The 21,564-nt window shown below is 39.4% G+C and overlaps 1 protein-coding gene across 1 annotated transcript in view; it reads right to left on the minus strand.

Annotated features, from left to right (window-relative positions):
* Positions 1 to 21,384, minus strand: part of FANCD2 (FA complementation group D2) — a 55,325-nt gene extending 33,941 nt beyond the window's left edge. Inside the window, exons 1-18 of the mRNA XM_062585318.1 lie at positions 21,369 to 21,384; positions 20,582 to 20,671; positions 19,647 to 19,781; positions 18,547 to 18,614; positions 17,586 to 17,689; positions 16,289 to 16,352; positions 14,528 to 14,580; positions 12,191 to 12,269; positions 11,489 to 11,613; positions 10,022 to 10,109; positions 8,795 to 8,899; positions 7,532 to 7,632; positions 6,937 to 7,045; positions 6,136 to 6,171; positions 5,602 to 5,745; positions 4,409 to 4,543; positions 2,870 to 3,001; positions 755 to 862 (exon numbers count right to left, since the gene is read on the minus strand). Coding sequence (XP_062441302.1) covers positions 755 to 862; positions 2,870 to 3,001; positions 4,409 to 4,543; positions 5,602 to 5,745; positions 6,136 to 6,171; positions 6,937 to 7,045; positions 7,532 to 7,632; positions 8,795 to 8,899; positions 10,022 to 10,109; positions 11,489 to 11,613; positions 12,191 to 12,269; positions 14,528 to 14,580; positions 16,289 to 16,352; positions 17,586 to 17,689; positions 18,547 to 18,614; positions 19,647 to 19,781; positions 20,582 to 20,648 — 1,653 coding nt within the window. The 5' untranslated portion in view covers positions 20,649 to 20,671; positions 21,369 to 21,384. The remainder of the gene's footprint in view (positions 1 to 754; positions 863 to 2,869; positions 3,002 to 4,408; positions 4,544 to 5,601; positions 5,746 to 6,135; positions 6,172 to 6,936; positions 7,046 to 7,531; positions 7,633 to 8,794; positions 8,900 to 10,021; positions 10,110 to 11,488; positions 11,614 to 12,190; positions 12,270 to 14,527; positions 14,581 to 16,288; positions 16,353 to 17,585; positions 17,690 to 18,546; positions 18,615 to 19,646; positions 19,782 to 20,581; positions 20,672 to 21,368) is intronic.
* Positions 21,385 to 21,564: the final 180 nt, after the last annotated feature.

Raw genomic sequence — 21,564 nt, forward strand, 5'->3', positions numbered from 1 at the left:
ACAAGATGCTTCTGGAATGACATGTGCAGCGCTAGGACAAATGCCTCATCTGCCTGGAGTGATTCTGGCACCCAAAAGTCATTGGCTTTAGAAGCACAGTTAAGAGAAGGCAAAGAGGAAGACAGTTTCCAGGATACTGATTTTTTTTTTTTTTTTTTTTTTTTTTTTTTTTTTGGAGACCTAGGCCTGGAGTCTTTGGTACCACTGAGGACAGTGTTAAAGTGCCCATCTCTGGATCTCCACAATCACAAACTCTCAGCACAGAATAAACTCTAGAGCTTACATTCCTGCCCATTCTTTCCACAACTCGAGCAAGTGATGAGCAGGACACTTCGCCTTGCATATTGCCAAGGTAATTATTACAAGTCACATACAGGAAAGAAACATTTGGGGCAAAGTCAGAGGGGAAGAGTTCAACAAGGAGTCAAGCATACCAGACTGCTGAAAAACCTGGGCAGTAGAGTTCCAGTGAGAAGATCTGAAATCACTGCAGGCATGTTGTGTTTTATGTGCCACAGATTAGGAAGGAAGAGAGGAGAAACAACAGCACACTTTCCAAGATACTGAAAATTTTTCCTTTGTGGTCTCAAGAAAGTGTGCACAAGAATGCCCACAACTAGTAGGAAGATTTTAAACCCAGACATTTTCACCGTGGAGAAAAAAAGAAAGAAAAAAGAAAAGAAAAAAAGAGCTCCAAAACAGTTTTATCTGATCACACACAGTCTAAACTCCTTCCTCCTACATCTCTGCTCACCTGAATATAGCTTCCATCTTGTCTCTGGCTGAATGCTAGCATGCTGAGAATGTAGAAAAGCTTGCGGATCTGGCATGGATTCAGTTTTTGTGTAGAGTCTAAAATGGTCTGTAAGAGAGAAACCACAAATTAGCTTAAATACTTCAAGAAGCCATTCCCAGAGTCCCAACAATATACCTACTGTAAATCACAGAGAAGTTGATTAACTTTACCTTTTTTGTACGTGCAAGAAAAAGCTACATTCAGTTAAACAAACATACATGCAAAACTATTGCTCTGGCCTCAATTACAGCAGCTTATTGTTTCAGAGGCTGAATGAGAAGAATATACAGGCTACCACAAGCATTTTGAGAGTGCTCCAATCCATCTACTGACATCTATTTAGCTTCTATTACAGGTTTGGTCCCAGAGTTCAAAGTATTTGACAAAACGAACATGACTTATTTTGCTAATACTTCCATGAAAAGCCCTGTAATGGCCAAGCCTCTAACCATTTGTGCAGTGTTTCAGAGAAAATAATTCCATTGTTTCCCAGAACAATGCTAGCTTTTCTGCCACCAGCCTGGTATTTTGCTAACATTAATTATTTTTCTCCTCCTACTTGCCAATCCTTAAGAACAGTTCAGAATGAGGCATTGAGTTTGACAAGGATGACAGCAGGATTAGATAACTCTCTTTGCTACCCTCAAGAAAATTCATCTAGCTTTAAGATCGAAAAACAGTAGCCTGGGAAGATGATTCCTGCTAAAATCTGCATATTCACTCTCTGTTGAAGACACTCCAGCCCTGTGTAAGCCAGGTATCTGCAGCTCTACAGATCTTTTTGCAGGTAACTGGCTCAAGTGTCTCAACCACCTCCAAGATGCATGTCAAACATGATATGTAGCTTGACCTTAAGGTCTTGCCAAAGCATCGATTAATATGTTTCACATAAAAGCTTTGCTAGTGCATCAACGTTTGGCCCCTAGAAACTGTGACCATAGAAGATCTACCAGCACAAGAACGTGCAAACAAGGTCAGGAGGAAGATCGGATGATCTCAGTGGACTGCTGTGAGCAGGTGCTCCCCTGTTCACATTTTCCACAATGCATTCAACTAAGAGGAGTTTGAGGGCTGCTTCTTTCAAGAACTACTTTCAAATCTCAGTCCTTACCTCATCCTCCCTCTGCCTAGAGTCCTATTTCTCCCTTACTTTACAGATCAAAAATGCAACAGATTGCATGTGATTTCTTATGGCAGACTTGAACGTCTTTTAACATGTGTTGAACCAAGCAATTTACATTTAAAAATCAACCATCTAAACATGCAAAAAGCATGTAGCTTTCACACAGTGTATACTTTAACTGCATAATCCCCTGCCACCGTATGGGCTCAAAAAAAGCCCAAAGTCAAGGAGGTAGCAGGGAATACACGTACTCATATCCATCAAGGGCTCTTAAATACAGGATATCCTTAAACTACAAATCATCACAGATGGGAGAGTGTTCAAGGAAAGTATCACTATGTCCTTGCATTGCTGTTTTGCTCTCCCCTCACTTTTTACTATTTTTGGAAACAAACTGTTTGGCAGGCCTGACTCTACTTGGCTATTCTTACGAGTCAAAAACCCAAATTTTTCTCCCCATTTCAGTTTTAGGGCATGAGTCCTTTCCTGTCCCCACCATAAGCTTTGTTTTACAATTCAAAAGTATTGTCAATCTTTCAACATAGCAGAGGAGGCAGCAGGGAAGACAAGGGAAGATGGGTTTTTGTCAGGTATTTGAAATACCTGGTTACATAGCTGTCTTAATAAAGACAAACCTAAAAATCATTTTCCTTCTATCATAGGTTTCACTACATATCTGTGATTTTAGGTATTTTCCAATCTTTTCTCTTCTTCTATTTCATTTCTTCCTCTCAAAAAAAAAATCACGCAGATCTATCTAACAGCACACCCATTCATAGCAGACACTTTCTCCTTTTGATTACTTCATTTTTCAGAACAGTTAGCTTTATAATGATTGTTCCATTCGCTCTGTTTCTAGGAAGTGCAGATCTGTCAGATCTGTTCTAGATCTGGCACAGAGTAGTACAAGGGTCCTGAAATGCTGTCTGCCCCCAGAAAAGATACATTACCTTCACAAAGGTGGCATACCGCATCAGCAGGGATGGATGTAGAATCACCAGATCAGTGAGCACATCCAGAGAAATATCCACTTCTGCCTCATTTCCACTGCACACATGAGTCACCAAAGCACTCACAACTTCCTGAGGGAAAAAAAAAAACAACATAGTGAAACATCAAGAAAAGGTGTCTGTTTTGCTTATGTAAAATAAATAGATCGGGTACAGATAATCATATCAAAACTGAACCATGTTATTCTAACTCCCTTCTCAGTTCACAGCACAGTAAGTCCTAATATCCACAATACTGGCTTTCCTCTCAAGTCTCTATTTCATTCCCTTTCCAAAACTGGCCACTTCCATGAAGCTTCTCTTCATCAGTTTTTTCCTGCCTACTTGCTGATGTTCCTGCAAATGGTAGCTCTTTGCTACCATTACTGTGACCATCACATAAGATGATAAAAATCCATCTAGCTTTCTTAGGCATGTAGAATGCTGCACCTTACCAAGGATCACTGCTCTAACTGCAGCAGTTTCAAATGTCTCAACTCTCTTTACCAACAGCAGTTCAAAACTGACATTTTTGTTTCATAAATCTTTTATGGTCTCACTTCAGCTAACTTCTGGACAGGGATCACTATCCTCTCCCATCTATTCTCTGTGGTATTGAGTCTTTGTATGTCACTCATTAAAGACTGTCAGTATTGCTAATACAGCCATTCTCTTTTGTAGGTCCCAATACAGTGTTATTACTAGACTCACTAGCTTGCTGCAGATGTACTGATGACAGCGTTCTTTCATGTCTCAGGTTTTTCTCAATCGGTTTTTGTTTAAGTTTGCTATAGCAACTAGTACAGATGCCATGTTGGAAAAAGTCTTGATTGTAATCATACTACGCAAAAATTTTTTTTTGAAGCCTCTGTACAGTGTCTTCAGTCCTCAAGTTTTCTAATATCAGTCTGTCATTGGGAACTCCAAGAGTTAAGTCTGTGATTATTTTGAAGAGTATGTGAAAGGACTGCAAGTTGGTCAGAGTTCTAAGAGGGATCTGTCTCAATGTTTTCATTACAGTAACTTCTCCATGGAAAATGATAAAAAGTTTCAATATGAACTACAATAATGGCTTTTTTAAATAGGAGAGCCTCAAAGTAACTAGGTAATACAACAAAAATAAGAACTCAAGAACACATCTCTGCTCACTGCGACCCCTGTGGGCAAGTCCAGGCTTCCAAGCTACATTTCAGACATCTTGATTGCTTTCTGAATTACAACAAAGCCAGCATGGTCCCCACTGCACCTTAAGTACTTTTCTTTCCCCCATCTCTGAGGCCAGTCTGTTTGCTCCCTGCTTCTCTCAGCAGGCTCTGTGCTTGAGTTGTTAGCTACCAGAGCCTTGCTGTGATTCTTCCTCAACTTTGTTTGGACTTTTCCACAGCTCTGCAAAACCTTCCTCCTGCCTCAAGTCCTCTCCGCCCAAAGGACCGTGTCATATGTTCTAGGATAAACTGCAAACAAACACAGATAAAACAGATGCTATCCATCCCACCATACCTGCTGACAGTAAGAGTCAAAGGCTGCAAATGCTTGTTTATACATGCAGCTGCCAAAGGAAACCATGGCTGGGTGTGCAGAGTGCAGGAACATCTGAGCAAGTGTGAGAATTGAAGGAAAGAAATCTTTGATGACCTGAAATACAGACATAAAAGATGAAGGATTATTGCTGCTTGTTTTCAACACTCTTAGCTCTGAGAGAAAGAGTGTGCTACATCTCATCCTGAAAGTGTTTCTCCAGTTTAGTAGGTGTTTTCCTGAATTTTCTTACTGTCCTCTCTAGCAGAAATGATCAACAAGAGCTGATAGGGCACACTAGAATGAGTTTTTCTAACTTTGTCCGCAGAAAGAATTTACAGATTAAGAACCCAATCTGCAATGCTGCAGAGCTCACAATAGCGTATCACTTATGGTGACACCAGGGAAGTTGCTTTACAACAACACATCACTAAATAAAAGCCTCGGGGCAGACGGTCTCTTGGCCTTATTTTAATACGAGGGTTCCATTATATCAAAATATTAAGGAAAAATCTAAGTTAATTTTTCAAGTGAGCTTTGTCACGCAGAGCTCCTTTGAGTAAGCTCTTATTCAGATACAAAGTGACCTAATCTACTTCATCTTAACTTATTCTAGAGAAGAATTAAACCAAAACTGAATTACAGCCACTTTTATTCAGAATAAGAGTGCTTAATTAAAGCATTAATGTAGTTTAATTATTTCACTTTAAATCCATAACTCAGTGTTTCTCATCTGCCACCCACCTCCTGACAAACAGCACTGTCTGTCCTTCTTCATTGAGCCTTTCAGTTTTCTCATAGTACTACCCAAAAATATACCATACACATACACATCTAGACCTAGAAAACATTGTATTGAAAAATTGTAAACAAACATATGAACTTCTAAAAATACTGTGGGACAGAGCATCATGTGAGGAACACAAAGTAAGGATCCTGAGCTGGAGTACATCAAGGTCAAGAGTTTTTGCATCAAAATAATAAGCCCGTCCAGTTCTAAGATCATCTCTAGAAAACCACAGCACACTTACAATAGAGGACATGCCTTTTTGAAGATTTATCAGTTACCAAAAAGAGTAACTACAGCAGTAGGTGTATATAATGCAGTACAGGGCTAAATGATCATCTGACAAAATCTTTGAGAAAGAGTCCCGAAGTAGAATCTCAGCACTGACCAGGGAATGATTTTGGAAGGCACTCTGCATCAGCTGTTCTGGCACACAGCCAAGTCGAATTTTGTTCCTCAATACTTTCTCTGTTTGCTTCCTGTTCTTGGTGTTTGTAGAATGGATTAGGAGCAAAATTATCAGATCCAGAACCTTTCCAGAGGAAATAATCACCAATCATTATGCTGAAATGACATTAAACACACTAGACAACTACACACTTTGAAATTAAAACTAAGAAGAAAATCAAGAGCTCAAAAAGCCACCTCTGATAGTCACAACTGTAGAAAACATCAGTAGTAAACAAGGTAGAATCAAAGTAGGATAATTCTGTCCCTTGGGCTTTAGAAGGGATGAATTCAGAGTTACCAAAGATGGCTGTTGCACTAGAAATAACCCTAATAGCCATAGAACCACCCTTGCAACATCACTGGCAGTTTCTGCTCCAACTATAAAATTCTCTCTGTGACCATGGAAAAAGCCTTCGCAAACACCATTAGAAGGGGACACTCCCAGAGACAAGTACATAGTCAGAAGTATTACCTTATGGTCAGACGCAGACATGTTGTTCTCAATAGCCTAAGAGCAAAAAAAGCATGAAAACTGTTAACACTAGTGTACAATGCTACATTTCAAACCATGAGTGTTAAACAGCAAAAATGAGGCATTGAAGACCAATCAGAAAAGGCAGACCAAGAAAAATATTGTTCACATACTTCTCTCCTGTACAACAGAACATCTATCCAAAACAGAAAACCAAGTCTTGCCCAATAGTAAAGAATCCAGCACCCAAAGAAAGAGCATGAACATTCAGCTTGAATGAGGACATTCTCAAATAATATCAGGCTTGAAAAATGGACCTAAGGCACTGAGTAATAAAAGCCTGAGGACATGATGTCTTCTGATTTACACTGAAATGCCATTTAAAATTGAAATTTAGCACAATGCCAGCCAACATTCATTTTCAAGGGTCTTAAAAACTTCACAAGTTTAGTCTCAACATTTTTGTTATCTTGCAGGTAGAAAAAATGAGATTTTTTTTTTTTTCAGAAAAACTCTCCCCTAAACCTGTAAACTCAGGTTTACCCTGCACCTAAAGTTTTGGGGTCTGTAGGGTAAAGCTAATACTGCCCAGTAGCTGCCTTGAAAGCACTTTGAAGTAACTGGGGAAGAAAGCAGACTCCCAAAAAAGCATAGCTAATTTGGAACACAGAATGAAATCTGTAGCAGTGAAAAAAACAGGTTAACACTTGTCTTTTGATATCATATTTGATTAAAGGAAAGGCTCAGGCTTCCAGGGATCCAACTACATAAGGCAAAAAAAAGACTAAGAGTGCATCTGACCTTGACCCAAGCTTCAGAGACATCTTTCTGAAATCTCACAGCTAATTTGATTACATCAAAAAGGAGCTTCACACAATTCTGGGTGGTGGTTACTTGGCTCATGGAAGAACTGCAAACAATCAAAAAAAGGGACTGTTATTGTGACTACCGCAGTAAAAGGAACAAGTCACCCTAACATCACAGCAGCTACTTAAAGCAATACTTCTCTAGAAGGAACACTTTGGCAAGAACAGGGAGTTTCAGAAGAGAGTTTCAGAAGAACCTAGGAGCAGAGGTAGCAGCACCAGCTAACAATGTACTGAAGGGAATGTAAAGAGATGAGCCACCAGCAAAATTACTGCAAATGGACTTGTATAACCGTATGCAAAGGCAATGCAGCTGCTGAAAAGGAACCACATGAATGGGGAAATTAGCTGGACAAGAATTGACAAATGTGTTGTATTACCACCACGCAGGAAGGAAAAGGTGTCAGAACCAGTGGTGAATGGGGATAGATTAGGTTTAAGCATGTAACTAGGTGTTCTTAAGAGATGGATCAGAGAAAAGCTGGAGCCCTCTTGTACCCTTGAAGGTTCATGTAAGTATGCTTGAGTACCTGGCCTGGACTTGGCTTTTAAGCTTCTTCTGGGAACCAAGGGTGTGCAGGGGCAGAACACATGACAACAGATCCAAGTTCTTACGAAGATCGGAAATCACCTGCAGAGTAGAAATCCCTGTACAAATCACTATGACTTATGAAGGAGGAGGAAAAATAGGCTGAGGAAAAGAAAATACAACCTAATAGAATTACACTAGAGCTACAGATCAGGAACTAATGTATTTGTAAAGACTTGTAAGCATTTAACTGTGCTCAACAATTTTTATTTTAAAAGTGAATTAGCAAGCACTTTGTTCAGGACCATCATGTCATGAAAAGGATTTCTTGAGAGTTATTCCACGAAATTCCCACTTATATCCACTGAATGCTGCTGTGAGCTACTTTTATCCTGTTTAGCAGCAAAGTAAGAGATACGGCAGCCACAACACTCCTGCAGCATGCAAGTTTACCAATTTAAATTCTGTCAGGTACTAGTGGATCAGTACAGATTGTGTTGCATGTTCTAAACATAATGTTATCATAGTGGTCTCCCTGAAAGATATGGCCAGATCACATCCCACATCAGGCTTAAGTTCAGGTTTCTTTAGAGTGTGGAAAAAAAAAAGCACCTTCAATAGTTCAGCAAGGCTGGATTCCAAATTGCATATGGCTCATTTTAAAAATATTCTGAATATGTTTTATTTATCTAAAGCAACTCCAAAAACAGAGCAAGTTTAAATCTGGACCTGAAGAATCCTCCAAAAGCTGAACCACCCTTGTGGGAATGTTTTCAAAACATGACTTAGAACAGATTTCAATGGAGAAAACAAAAAAAGAATTACCAAATTGCAATCTTAGGTCTTATCAACACTTCCAGAATTTAAACTTCTTAAAAGGGTTGTAGGATTTAATTTTTTTTGACAAAATTCAAATGTTTAAAGTTGCCACCTAACCACAGTTTTTTAGTCTAAGAACTTAACTCAGTACAATTTGACTACTTTCAGTTAAGATGCCAACATTGAAAAAATAAATAAAAATTCTAAGAATTTTTTTCTTTAAGTCTGTAAGTCAGCAGAAAGTAGGATGTTACAATTCATGTCTGAAGACACAACAGAATCCATGTCAAAAGACAGACATAGTTTCTACTATGTTTGGCAATACTAAAAATTTTACTTGGAAATACTAAAGCATATAACCCTGTGCCTGGAGCAAATGGCTTCTGTCAAAACATACACTGGATTAGGTCACTTACTGTTTTTTAGTACCAACTGAATACTGTACCTCTGCAGCATCTGCAGCCTTGACATTATGGAGGATGAATTTGACTACTACAGGTAAATCTTCCAGTTTTACAGATGGCACAATGGTCATGGCAGACTGACGCACCTGAGGAGAGAGTAATACTGGGTTAGCTGTAAGATTATGGTTCACAGAAACATAGATATGTTGTGGGAAGAGATCTTTGGAGGTCTCTAGCCCAGCCTCCTTTCCAGAATAGGAATATTGCCAATACTAGATCAGACCAGGCAAAGCTCTCTGGTAGGTGCATCAGTCTTGCAGATCTTCCTGATGAAAATTATTTTTCTAATATCCAGCCTGAACCTCCTAGGCTAGAATTTGTGACCACTGCACCTTATTATATCACCTAGCACTGCCAAGAATTGCTCAGCTCCATCATCTTTTAACTGTCTTTCAGAAGGGAAAGACATGGAAGTGGTGTAACATGCTATACAGCACTAGTTTTGGGGAGGTATGTAAAACAGTATTTAATACACTCAAACGAACTTATTTTATTCTATTCCTAAGAAGGCCAAATGCAAGTGCAACAATCTAGCATGTCCAGAATATCTAAGGCACAAGAGCTCTTCTACTTTATCTTCATTTTGCAGAGAAAAGCTATAGATTATGCAATGTGGTAAACAGCCTGCATTTACTTAAGAATATAATAGTCTAATCTGCTCACTGTACCTCAAAAAAATCAAAAAAGAAAATAAAAGAGTGACAGTAAGTGGGTTTAAGTTGGTATTAGACATTCATTCCAGCAGAAAAAAAGTGCTTTTGCATTTGCTGACAGCATAATGTTTGCTGAGAGCATTATGTTTGAAACTTCTGAATGCATACTGTAAGAGCCCCAAAAACTTCTCTTTGCTCCTCAATGAGCCCCTCATGCACGCTTCTGAACATTGCTTCTCTCATTGTTTTCCAGTTTCACCTAGCTCAGGACATCTGGGGTTAAGTTTAGCTCAGTTGGTGCTAATAATTGGTGCTGCTAATAATGCCAAGGTCACGGGCTTGATCCCCATATGGGCCACTCACTTGAGGGTTGGACTAGATGATCTCCAGAGGTCCCTTCCAACCTTACCAATTCTATGATTCTATAGTTCTATGATCTGCAAGCCTAAAGAAATCAGATTTAGCAAAAATACTTTGAATGACTAGAACAGCTCTGGCTCTCATGTTCCTGAGGCAGGGCCGTGTTCTGCTCAGCCACACAACAAAAACTCTTACCTCAGCCAGAAGTCCTGCATCAAGATCCAAACGAGAAAGCGCATCCAGGATTGGAACTGTTAGCCGTCTGCCCTGTGTCAGTAAGTAGCTGATACATGAAGAAAAGAAAACAAATGATCTTCTTAATAAAGCCATGCACGAGTCTTTACTAAATTGTAGTATTTCAGTAGTTTTTGTGCCTATTGCAAAAAATCTCCACAACAGACAGCATGGTTGCCACTAGTATTGTGGAAAACTTGTTCTATAAATTATCACTTCTCTCTGAATACGCTGAATTGTGATTGTTGTTGCTGAAGCAGATATGAAGACTCTGCCCATTTCCAATATTATTTTAGTAATAACAGCAAGCAGAGACAACAACCTGGTACAAGCCTCAAGCAAAAATTTGAAATTTGGAAAGTTCTGGGTTCACTGCAAATAGAAAAATTAGAGATTGCTGGTATACAATTTAACCATACACACCACTTTGATGCTTTCTAGCCAATTTTGCTGTCAATAGTCCTAAAGTTTCTGGATACAGAAAAGTACACAAGGCTGGAACAAACATCCTTCAGGATGCAGCTGATCTCCAGGAGATACCTGGTTATACCCCAGAAATAAGTACTGCAGTAGCTTCTTAGACCAAAGGGAGAATGTGATGAGTTAGGAAACACCTTCTATTACCTTCACATTAATGACTCCAACCTTTACAAGCTACTGTTGGGCTCCAAGCCCCACGTTGTAGAAAGCAGGTAGGGCGTGATGGAGATGGGAATAACATAAGTTTCAGAGGGCTATTTTGGAAAAGCTGGGAATAGAATCAAACCTGTGCTGGGTCAGGAGAGGAAAAAGTGAGGAATGGGAGAAAGTCACTTCAACAAACAACCTAAAACAGAGACTTCTGTGAGAGCTCTAAAAGTCTCTTCAAAAGGGCCATTTAGCTATCCATGCAGTAGCTCTTGGGTCAGTCTCTGGCTAGTTCCTCTGCAGTTTTCACTCCAAAGCTATACTACAACAGGAGTCAGCAGGGGATCCTGCTTTGCATAGCTCTGCTCCCAGGCACCCAGTTGAAAGAACCTAGGGCTTTATCTGGATCCTGTTACACCTCATTTTGTTAAACAAAGAAAGATTTTGATTCTGTTCCCAGCTTTTCCATGTCAGAGGTAGGCAGAGGCCATCAAGAATGCGCAAATAAATATGCTTTACTTTCACTATTTAGATTCTCAGTTTTACAAGGATATAAGTAGAGAAAACAGATGTCTGAGGAGTTTGTTTAGCAAAAAAAAAATTGAATTGTGTATGGATTTTTTTTCTAGGAGGTGAGACTGATGATGGGAACACAAAGCTACAATTAGTTTTGAGAGGGTACAAGTAATAGGATGCACCATCTGTAGATATAGGCTGAAATAGTAACCACCAGTGTGGTCCACCAGTGTGAAAAGATAATTAACACTGACAAAAATAAAATAAAGAGAGACTCTGCGGTACCTGAGCTCTCTGGCAATCTCTGTTTGCTGGGAATCTTCTAGGATCTCAGGTAAACTGGTGATAATGTCATGCTGAATTGGTACAGGAGAGATGCTAACCATCTGCATTAACTTCTTAACAAGATCCTGCATACAAGAGAAATACTTATAAAACACAAGGATCTCACTGTCAGCAAGTATTTCAGTAGCAATGCAACAATATCATGCACACAAGGTCCTTCAGAAAGTCATTTGCCTAGATTTACACCAGCTGTCCCTTAATTCATTGTCCTGTTGAAGCAGTGAATCATACATCAACTCATGGAACAACACTATTTTACAGGTAAGATATAACCATCTTGCTAAGCACAGGAAATGGAAAATCCAGCAATAAGCTTTCCAATGTTTAGTGTGGCTTTTTAATTTAGTTCATTCTAAGACTATCTTTAGAACAGCCATCTAGTACAGAGTAATCCACAGAGACTGACTGACTTGGGAAGAAACAAGAAAAAACAACCAAAGCAGGAACAGACAATTAACCCCTTGATGTCTGTAAATATCTGCTATCTCTTGTTAAAATTAAATGATAAGATTGTAACTTCCTGCGAGCAAACTGCTTTAGAATCATCAGATATCATTAGCATCAACACTGATCACATCCCACCTGAGAGGTGCTCCAGGAGTTAACTGGAAAAACATACAGGTGTGTGCCATCAGTACCCACCTGGCTGTCAATAAGCCTGTCAAGCCATTTAAACTGATTGATAATGAGCCGAGGAAAATTTGTTCCAAAGGTGCCCACACTGAAATTCCAGAAAAAGAGAAACATGAGTCAGATTTACACACAGACCTAAAAGCTTTGCTGCTGGTAAGACCATGAGATTCAAGTAAACCAACTTTCAAAAACACATTACAAAAATGCCACTAAGACCCCTACAAATTTTAGCACCATGCAGAAAGAACCCTACTCTTCCATGCTACATATACAAAGCAGGGATACTATCAATATGCTTCAATACCCTTTCACCAGCTATTTTCTAAGTTACAGCACAAAAAGAAAAGCATGTAGAGTGACCTGGCTATACCAGTTGACTATGTAATACATGAAAAAACACTTCCACTTTTTTATTTTAAATTCACTGCCTCCCACAGTTAGAAATAGTGGTTAAATTTTCCTCAATTACCTTTTGAAATCTGTTTTGCTTTTACTGACACTATCATCCCTCTGCCAGTTATCTCCTCAGCAAGTAGAAGAATTCCCCCCCCCCCTTTTTTTTTTAAGAATAATTTTCTTTCCTTACATGGACACTGTCCTACTATATTTTTTTCCTCAGTCTGACCATAATTGTGTATAACATTCAAAACATGGTCATACCATGCATTTACAGTGGCATGATGTTTTCCATTTTGTTCTTAATTCCTTCCCTAATGCTCCGCTTGTTGTTTTGACTAGTGTTAAACATAGAATTGATATTAAAAATAAGAAACAAAAAGAAACACTCATCCAAGATGGCTTTCCTCAGTGATAACACCTAAAATAGAATTGATCGTTGTGTTTATATACTCCAGGTTATTTTTAGTCTGTTTTTCTAAGAAAACAGGGTTTACGCAGCTGCACTATCTAAGCTGTCCTCCCTCTTCAGTAACTTTTGGACATGAGCCTATAAGCATATATATGTTTAGTGAACTGGTTGCTGCCAAACAGCATAAACAAACTGAGTTCTCCCTACTTTTTCTACAATAATTTGAATTTCATCTCTCCAGACATCTCCAGTCATATCACTTTCTCCAGTCATCTCTCCAGTCATGTCACTTTCAGGACTCTACATTTTTTATATCAGATTTGACTGAACTTGGCCAGTCAGTGCATGGGTAGTTGCAGGTTAGCCAAAATGAATGTTGTTTCTTGACCCACTGTCAGACCAAAAAAAAAAAAAAAAAAAAAAAAAAAAAAAAAAAAAAAAGGTAGGAAAAGTAGGCAGGTCACAGAGAGAGTTAAAGTTGAAGGAACTGGAAAACTCTTCACAATTAGTTTCAGACTAGACTCTCCTGGAAATTTATCACCATAAATTGTTACCTCACTTCTCATTTCCTTTTCCATTTATGAATATGTTGAACAACCGAGATCTCCATGGGACCATCCTGACAACTCCCTTCAAGTGCAAAATGGACTGTTTATTTCTATTTTACTGTTTCCATTTTTTTTAACTGGTCATTAATACATAGAAAAAGCTTCACTCTTCTGACAGCTTGATAAGAGACATCTATTTCTAAGATTTATTTAAGGGTTTGCAGCACAATGAACAGCTTATTTTATATCCAAGATGCTTTGAACTCTTGGGTGAAAACAATTCAGTCCTTGTTATCATCTGTTTGTGTTAAACCCTCCTCTGATGAGATTTCAATGTGAGACAATTTCTCAGACTCAACTTCTATGAACAGCATTTGCATCCTGGCTTGGTACTGGGCACTGAAACAAATATTGTACTAGGAACAGCCTCGGCTTCTTTCTATCCCTTGATCTGCTCTACTAACTGTGTACCCAGTTTTCTGCCTCTGCAGAAATCGAAAAACAGCTTCATGTTCTAAGTCCTTTCTATGTCATGCCTCAAAATCTCTGCTATGCTGTCCTACATTTAACAAACAATGGATACATTTTCTATTTTCCTTGCTTGAACACAATCTGCATTTTTAAAAAGAGATCTGTTTGTGTCTACTGGTCTCCTAAAACTGCACCAGCTATTTTGATCTTTTTGAAACTCAAACACTTTGCAGTCCTTCTGCTGAAATACTTAAAAAGTTCACATCAGTAGCTAAAAAAGACATAATGAATCATGAGATATTACTGCATTTCAGCTTCCATTAATTTATTTTCTGATATATGCATCCCAATTGTAAAGACAGAGTACCATGCAAATAAGTGTATACATATATGATGGAAAAAAACCCACAAACAAACATCCATTTAGGTAAACTTTAAATAATAGGTAAACTTAGAACTGCTGGCAACTGTTCAACAGAAATTTCATTTCAAGATAGTGAGAAGACAGGCCATACTCACATGTCAAAAAAGAATTCAGGGATCTTTTCCAACAGCAGTGTTACAACAGCAGGCTAGAGGAAAGGCAGAAAGACAACATTAGGATGATGATTTATTACTTGTGCTGTGGGATTGCTCAGAACTCCGCCATCAGAACTAGCCTGTCACAATAGGTGAAACGTGCATAGAGAGTAAGAGACTCAAAAGCACAAATAAAAGTATTTCCTGTATAAACAATCTTTTCCCTAATGCTGGAAAGCAAGTACAGAGCCCACAAACTGAAAACAACTGGTGAGAGTGATATGAACTAGCCACATAACCTAATACAAGCAAATCATTTGGGCAGGACTTACTCTAGGCCAAACAAAACACTGCTCTTCAAACCCAGTGAGTTGTTCTTCACCACCCAGAAATCCAAAGCATCAGCTTTAGATAAATCTGAAGACAACATCCACACACTCTTGCCTTTCCCTTTTAAGTTCTGATTTCCCCTTTATCCTGGCCCAAATGCAATTTAAAAATACGTATTTAAGGCAAGAACTTTTAAAACATTTTAATTACAAGAGGATTTAAATCCACAAGCTTGATATCCACAAGCTCCAGATATACCATGATGTAATTTTTATACAACTTAGCTGAACTTGTTCTTGCCAGCAATGCTTTGCAACAAAAACGTAATATTTAAGAACTATTACATTGCATTTTGCTTCACCTTTACGGTTCTTTTAGGGGGAATATGTACCAATTGCCAGGAAAGTCAGGAGAATAGGATCTTCAACTGCATTATAGAACTGGATATGGCTGTCTTTTGAGCCACAACACTTGGGAAGAGGCAAGGGAAAGAGACAGATGGGGGTGAATAAAAGACTGTGAATCTTCTTACTGCTCTTATGTTTCTTGTGCAAGGACCAGTCTCTGCGCTCCTTTTTGTCTTCCTTGGCTTATTCTAGAGCCCCAAGACGAGGCAAAGGAAGTGGAGAGAAGGAAGGGCCTACTGTCCTTTCCCCTTTCCACATCTTCCAGTAGTGATAACAGCAACAGGAAGAGACAACCACTGTTTTAAGGGTTCTCTTAAACCTTAAAGGGTTGTCTCCCTACTATACCCAAGAAAGCCCTGGCAGGGTCTCCGCCCTTTTACATGCATGGGCTCCATGTAGGCCCTCATTCAGGGTGTAATTTAATCATAAAAAAAATTAGATTGGAAGGAAACTTTGGTGATATCCCTTCCAACCTCCTGCCCAAAGCAGGATAGCTAACTTGAGAGTTAACTATCAAGGTTAGATCAGGTTGCTTAGGGTCTTGTCTATTTTTAAATTCCTCCAAGTTTTAAATTCCTCCAAGAATGGCATTTCCATCACCTCTCTAGATAATCTGTTCCAGCACTTCAGGAAAGCATTCCCCACAGTGAAAGTGCTTATATCCTATCAGAATTTCCTGTATTACAACCTGTGCTGTCACCTTTCATCTTGTTCCTGTTCACCTTTTAGAGTCTGGCTCTGTTTTCTTTACACCATGAAACTAGATAGTGAAGACAGCAAAATCTCCTCTTCATACCAAATAAACAGCTCAGAATCAGTTCCCTCTGTCTCCCCTTGAATAGTGTGTGCTTCAGGCCCTGAGTATATTTTTGTCTCTACAAAACAAGAAACTAAGAAACATTACTCCAGATAAAGCCTCATCTGCCTCACAACCTGTTCTATTAGTCCTCTACTGTAAAAGAATCCTGCAAAAACCCCTAAACAAATCAACACCACTCTAAAGAGCAAACTAAGGTGTCCATACCTGTAAGATATCAATTCCAAGAAGCAGTTTAATGAGGCTTTCACAATATGAGTGCACCAGAATCCTGCAAGATAAAATATTCTGCTATTGTAATAAAAACACATGATGAGAAGAGACTGTATTCTTTTCATTATTGTTTTTCTTTAATCTACTTACAATGACTTCCTTTATATAACAAAACCATTCCCAAGCCCAAGAGGTAATAGTACATAGGAGAGTTAGTAAATGGTCATTACTACATAACTGCAAGGCATAACGGCATTTCCAGGACTTCTAAGCACCAAATTCTCTTAGAAGTGAAATAGAAAAATAAATGCCTAAGATTTAACATTTTTCAATACTAACTGCCTCTTTAATTAATTCTGTGTGAGAATGTCAAATGTTCTAAAATGTGTGAAAACTTATAAATTAGAAGCATTAAATAAAAGACTTTATATGCTGGTTGAAGATTTCTGACCCAGTGTCAAACCAAGCTGAAGGTTTCAGCTGCCTTTGCCCAGAATTAGGCAGTTGTATAGGAGAGAGGAAGTTTTCCCATAGGCATCAGCAAAGAACGACAGTCTGCCTTTTCCTAATGAAACTGAAGACCTGGGCACAGTGCTGCAGCTGTGAGAAAGGAAGACAGTATCATTTGTTCAGTATACTTTGGCCTGGTGAAAAGCAACCGACAGCTCCATTATGAAGCTCATAGCCACATTACCGGCCACAGAAAGAGGAAATAACTGGAAGAGGGCCAAACAGTTCATATTCAGCCACCAGTGTCTCAGGCAATTGAACTCCATAATCAGGGATTCCTAAACCATTTTATTGAACAAGAGAAATTCCTGAGCTATCTAGCCTAAGCTATAGTAGAGGAGTACAGTAACTATGGACGCACAAAAAAAAATTAAAAACACTTTATCTTTAAACCATTTTACCCCCTGCAAGGTTAGTGTGAGCTGGAAATACAAAAGTTTCTGTGGTTAAGCTGTATCTTAACCTGTATCTCCTGGAAACGTTTTCTAAACAATTGACCTACACCAGTCTTGTTGATTTTCTTCCATGTAGATTTTGCTATTCAGCTGCTATGGGGCCCAAGCTGCCCATAGGCCTCTAGTAAATTAAAAGACTTACCACTTTAAGCTTCCTGCTATTTAATCACAATGTATTACACTAGCCACTTTTTTGAAAAACAAATAACTCTTGTTATGCATCAGCTGGAGCTGTGGCCTCTCCCTCCTCTCTGTTCAACATTACACAATATTCCAGTAGAGATGGGTTCTGACCGAAGGGAAGGACAAAATGCATCATCTCTAACCTCGACCCCTCATTCCTTGTGGGAGCGCATGGCAAGAGACAGTTCTTGAACTGATTTCTGTCCTTAATGTGAGATTCCAAGCCACTGACAAATTCCTGCACAACCTGCAAAGAACAGAGAAGTTATCCACTGCCTGAAAAGAAGTACTGACCAACTGCTGCCTTTTGGGATGCTCTGCATGACTGGATGATGAGAACAGGGAGGAGGACAGGAACAGGGAGTGGCTAGCCAGGGAGCTGCAGGCAAACAAAAACTGTGATGTCTGATCTAAGCCATTTCCAAAAGGAAATGCTGGTTGCTCTGCACAGTAATTCTGAAGAAAGAATCTCACATTTTACTTTGACTTAAAAGGGTTTTGCCACAGGTGTCTTCTTCCTATTCAGTCAAGACTGCAACATTTAATGTGTCAAGAGGTACATCCAAAAAACATCACCCTTCAAATCACTAGCCTCAGGATTTTTACATTGGCTTTGTTGACTGGAGAGGAGCACCATGCTGCAGTAATGCAAATACTGTTAGCATCCAGCTAACATAAAACTAACCATAACTTTCATTAAGAAGTTAAGCAAGGCATTTCTCTCCCCTAAGAGTCTGTCTATTGAATTACATTGTCACTGTGATCAAACAAGGAGTCCATTGGCAGAAGTGCAGCATTTGCTCCTGGAATTTCACAAAACCAGTCCTGGAGCATGAACACCAAATAGCATAGGCTGCTCATCTCTTTTCATGTCTGACTATTCAGAGGTAACAGCTCAGAAGAGACGGACACAGTAGAACAACGGGATCAAAGGGCTGGGAATGCAAGGTTAGGCAAACTAGTGAGGCTGGACCACAGAAATCTGAGAATAAGCTACAGAGTTGTATAAATTTGTTCAGGTCAGGGACAGGCAGCCACATCTGCACTTTTGCTACACAGCTGTTTTTAAAGCTGGCTCCTGTCAAAACATAGTCTATTACATACGTGTGGGTAGGCAAGGTGCTTCTTCAGGGCCAGGCAGAGCTTCTTTTGAAAAGCCGTTTGATCTACAGCTAAGGAGAAAGTTTAAAAAGAAAGTAAGGAACCAGGCACACATTTTAGTCATACAACATCATAACAGTTACACTAAGGACTAGCTCTCAAGCCCACCCACTGATGTTTCTGCATTTGCTCTATCAACATGCCCACTTGGCAAAAGCCCGAACGATACTGCCATTCTTATGAGAGCCGAGGCTGACAGCATTAAACAAGGCCCAGCTTGATACACTAACTCCTACAGATTTTGGCAGATACAGGCAAATCTATTGAAGAAGTCAGAACAAGGACCTAAGCAGAGGAGTACAACATGATTTTTGTCACATGTACAACTCATACATACCCAAAGATCAATTTGCCTGACATGACACAGTAGCCACCTTCCAGCAAAACTGGTTTTGTCACTACAAAGAAGTCACATACTGTAGCATCCCTGCCATTCTAAAGAAGTCTTTTTCTGCACAGACTCCACTGCTGCCAATACTGGGAGGCACTGCTGAGGCATTACAGCCTTGCTGTTACCACAGAGCTGGATTGTGGAGCCCTGTGTGGCAATTAAACTTTTGGCTGCTTAGTCCACAACAAAGACGAACCAGCTATATTAAAACAGGCATCTTATCCAACTACTAAAGAGGCAACACGACATGTTGGCTTTTGTGTTTCAGTGCCTCTGTAGCTCAACAAAGCAATAGCAAAAAAGAAAATTCTTCTCTCTTCCATTTTGTTCTGACTAACAAATAAAAGGTAATACTGTAATCACCCATGCAGTCTAATCTATTCCATACACTTTCCAGTCTTTCATCAGTCTTCTGACTTGTCATATATATTCCCAAAACGTAAGTGGAGCTGGTGGTCTAATGAGTTTAGGTGATGCATTGGATTACGCAGGAACTGGGCACTTACAAGTAAGAGGCCAGAAGAAGGTTTGATTGAATTTTAGAACAAGCTGGCTCAAGCATTTTTATTCTGCAAGTAAAATGCATCTTTACTTCATAATGGTCATCTTTGCAGCTTTCAGATACAAGAGAGAATAATTATTAAATCCATACCTATTTCATTCTGCCCCTCCCCAGCTCTCAGTATAATTCCTGATGTTTTAAGGAGCTCTTCAAAGACTCCATCATTCTCTACTCCATTTCGGGCAGACGCCTCTTCCTGATCAGAGAGCCGTGACTTCTTTGTTTCTGAGAATATAAGACATACCACATCAAAGTATTCTACAATAAAGATAGCGAGGATCTTTAATTTTGAATTAGTAATTTATATGAATCTCCTAGGAAATTACAGGAACATAGGATTTCACTTAATGGGAGCAGACCAAACTGCATTACAAGGTTCTATTTGACAGCAGTCATTTGCTGACTTCAGTGCCGAAGTATAGATCCTATAAGGCATCTACCCATGCAGCAAAACACTGCAAAGGAATATTTCCTATTCATTCCTCTTAGTGATCCATTTATAGCCAGTGAAAGTTAAGATATACCTTACTTTCAGCAGCTAACTCTTGAGTGAGATATATCCATTAATATATTGTGAACTGTGAAGTACATTTTCCTCTAGCCTGAAGACCACAGATCTGATCTAGATTCTGGTACCAGACCTATCTCTTAGGTATCCAACCATTTTTCAAAACGAAAAAAGAAATCTCTTCCCGTCCAGCTTTGCAGAGAGGCTATTTTGGTTTCTTTTATTGATAACAGCTTTGATCAAACAGTTTAATCTGTTGACTCCAAAGGCACTGATGCTCAAGATGATAATCACTGATCAAATGTGTAAGAACAGAGGGACTAAAAAAAAATATGATACCATTTCCAGTGCTGTTATTTTATATATTATGTATAAAAAGTCAGCATTTAAACATCAACAGCATCATTACATGCAGCTAGTAACATCAAAATTGCCAGTTTGGCCTATTTCCTGTGTGGGAACCACTGCCTTTAACATAGAGTTTCCAGTTCTAGCAAGGTTATACCTTAGTACCTACTTGGCAAGTCTGTCTTTGAATTCTCTCCTGGAGCATCAGATTTTGACAATTTCCTTTTTGAAACCATGGTGACAAAATCTTTGCTCTTGCCTATAAAAATGCAGAAAAAAGGCAAGTGAGCAAAACAGATATGACTTTAATTCAGAATTTTTAAAACAATTCTACAGTAAAGCAGTGAATAACAAAGAGAAAGGCTCTAGAAATAGAAATTGCTTAAAGGAAGCCGGATTGCCTGGTTAATCGGTATCACATCACATTTTTCTGCTGTACAGATTGAGATTTTGGAACGGGTTGTATTTAAATAGCACAACATATCAGTTTTTAGAAAAACTCCATTCCTCATAAAACCAGGCTCTACATTTCTTCCAGATGCCTGGCAAATTAAATAGTAAGTTAAACTAAAGAGAAGATCTGAAATTGCATCCCGGGGCTAAATCTGCGATCATCTCCTCATGCCCAAAAGCTACGAGGATTTAGCAACTTAATACTCACAAGCTTACGCAGGGCAGCTGACCTTGCTAGTGTTTGTAACCCTTTACACCAGCAAGATAATTTCTGCCAGCACAAACCTTTATCAAACCCCTCCATGCCACCCATTTGGTGGGTGACAGCATTAGAAAAAAAAATAATAAGAAGGAAAAAAAATCCTGCCTCCGCGTTTAAAATTTAAAAAGGGGGGAAAAAAAAGGCCAAGGCATTTGATCCTCTCATGCTCAGTTGTGGCTACTTGGCAGAGGCCGGGAAAGCGTTTTTATTTTACATAAAATATCGCTACGGAAGAAAATACCGGAAGACTTCAGGAAAAGCGTGAGGAGCCCCTAGGAGATCTTCTGGAGCTGAGCTACCACCTTCAGGCCGGACGAGCGATCGGCGTCAGGCGGGCAAACGCTTGGAAACTGAAGTGCTGGGAGCGGCGGCGCCGCGCAGGAGAGCCGAGGCGGGGAGGGAGAGCCCGGGCAGGCCGCAAGGGCCGGCGCCGACCC

The sequence above is a fragment of the Rhea pennata genome, chromosome 12 (assembly GCF_028389875.1).
Source record: "Rhea pennata isolate bPtePen1 chromosome 12, bPtePen1.pri, whole genome shotgun sequence".
Classification (NCBI taxonomy): Eukaryota; Metazoa; Chordata; class Aves; order Rheiformes; family Rheidae; genus Rhea; species Rhea pennata.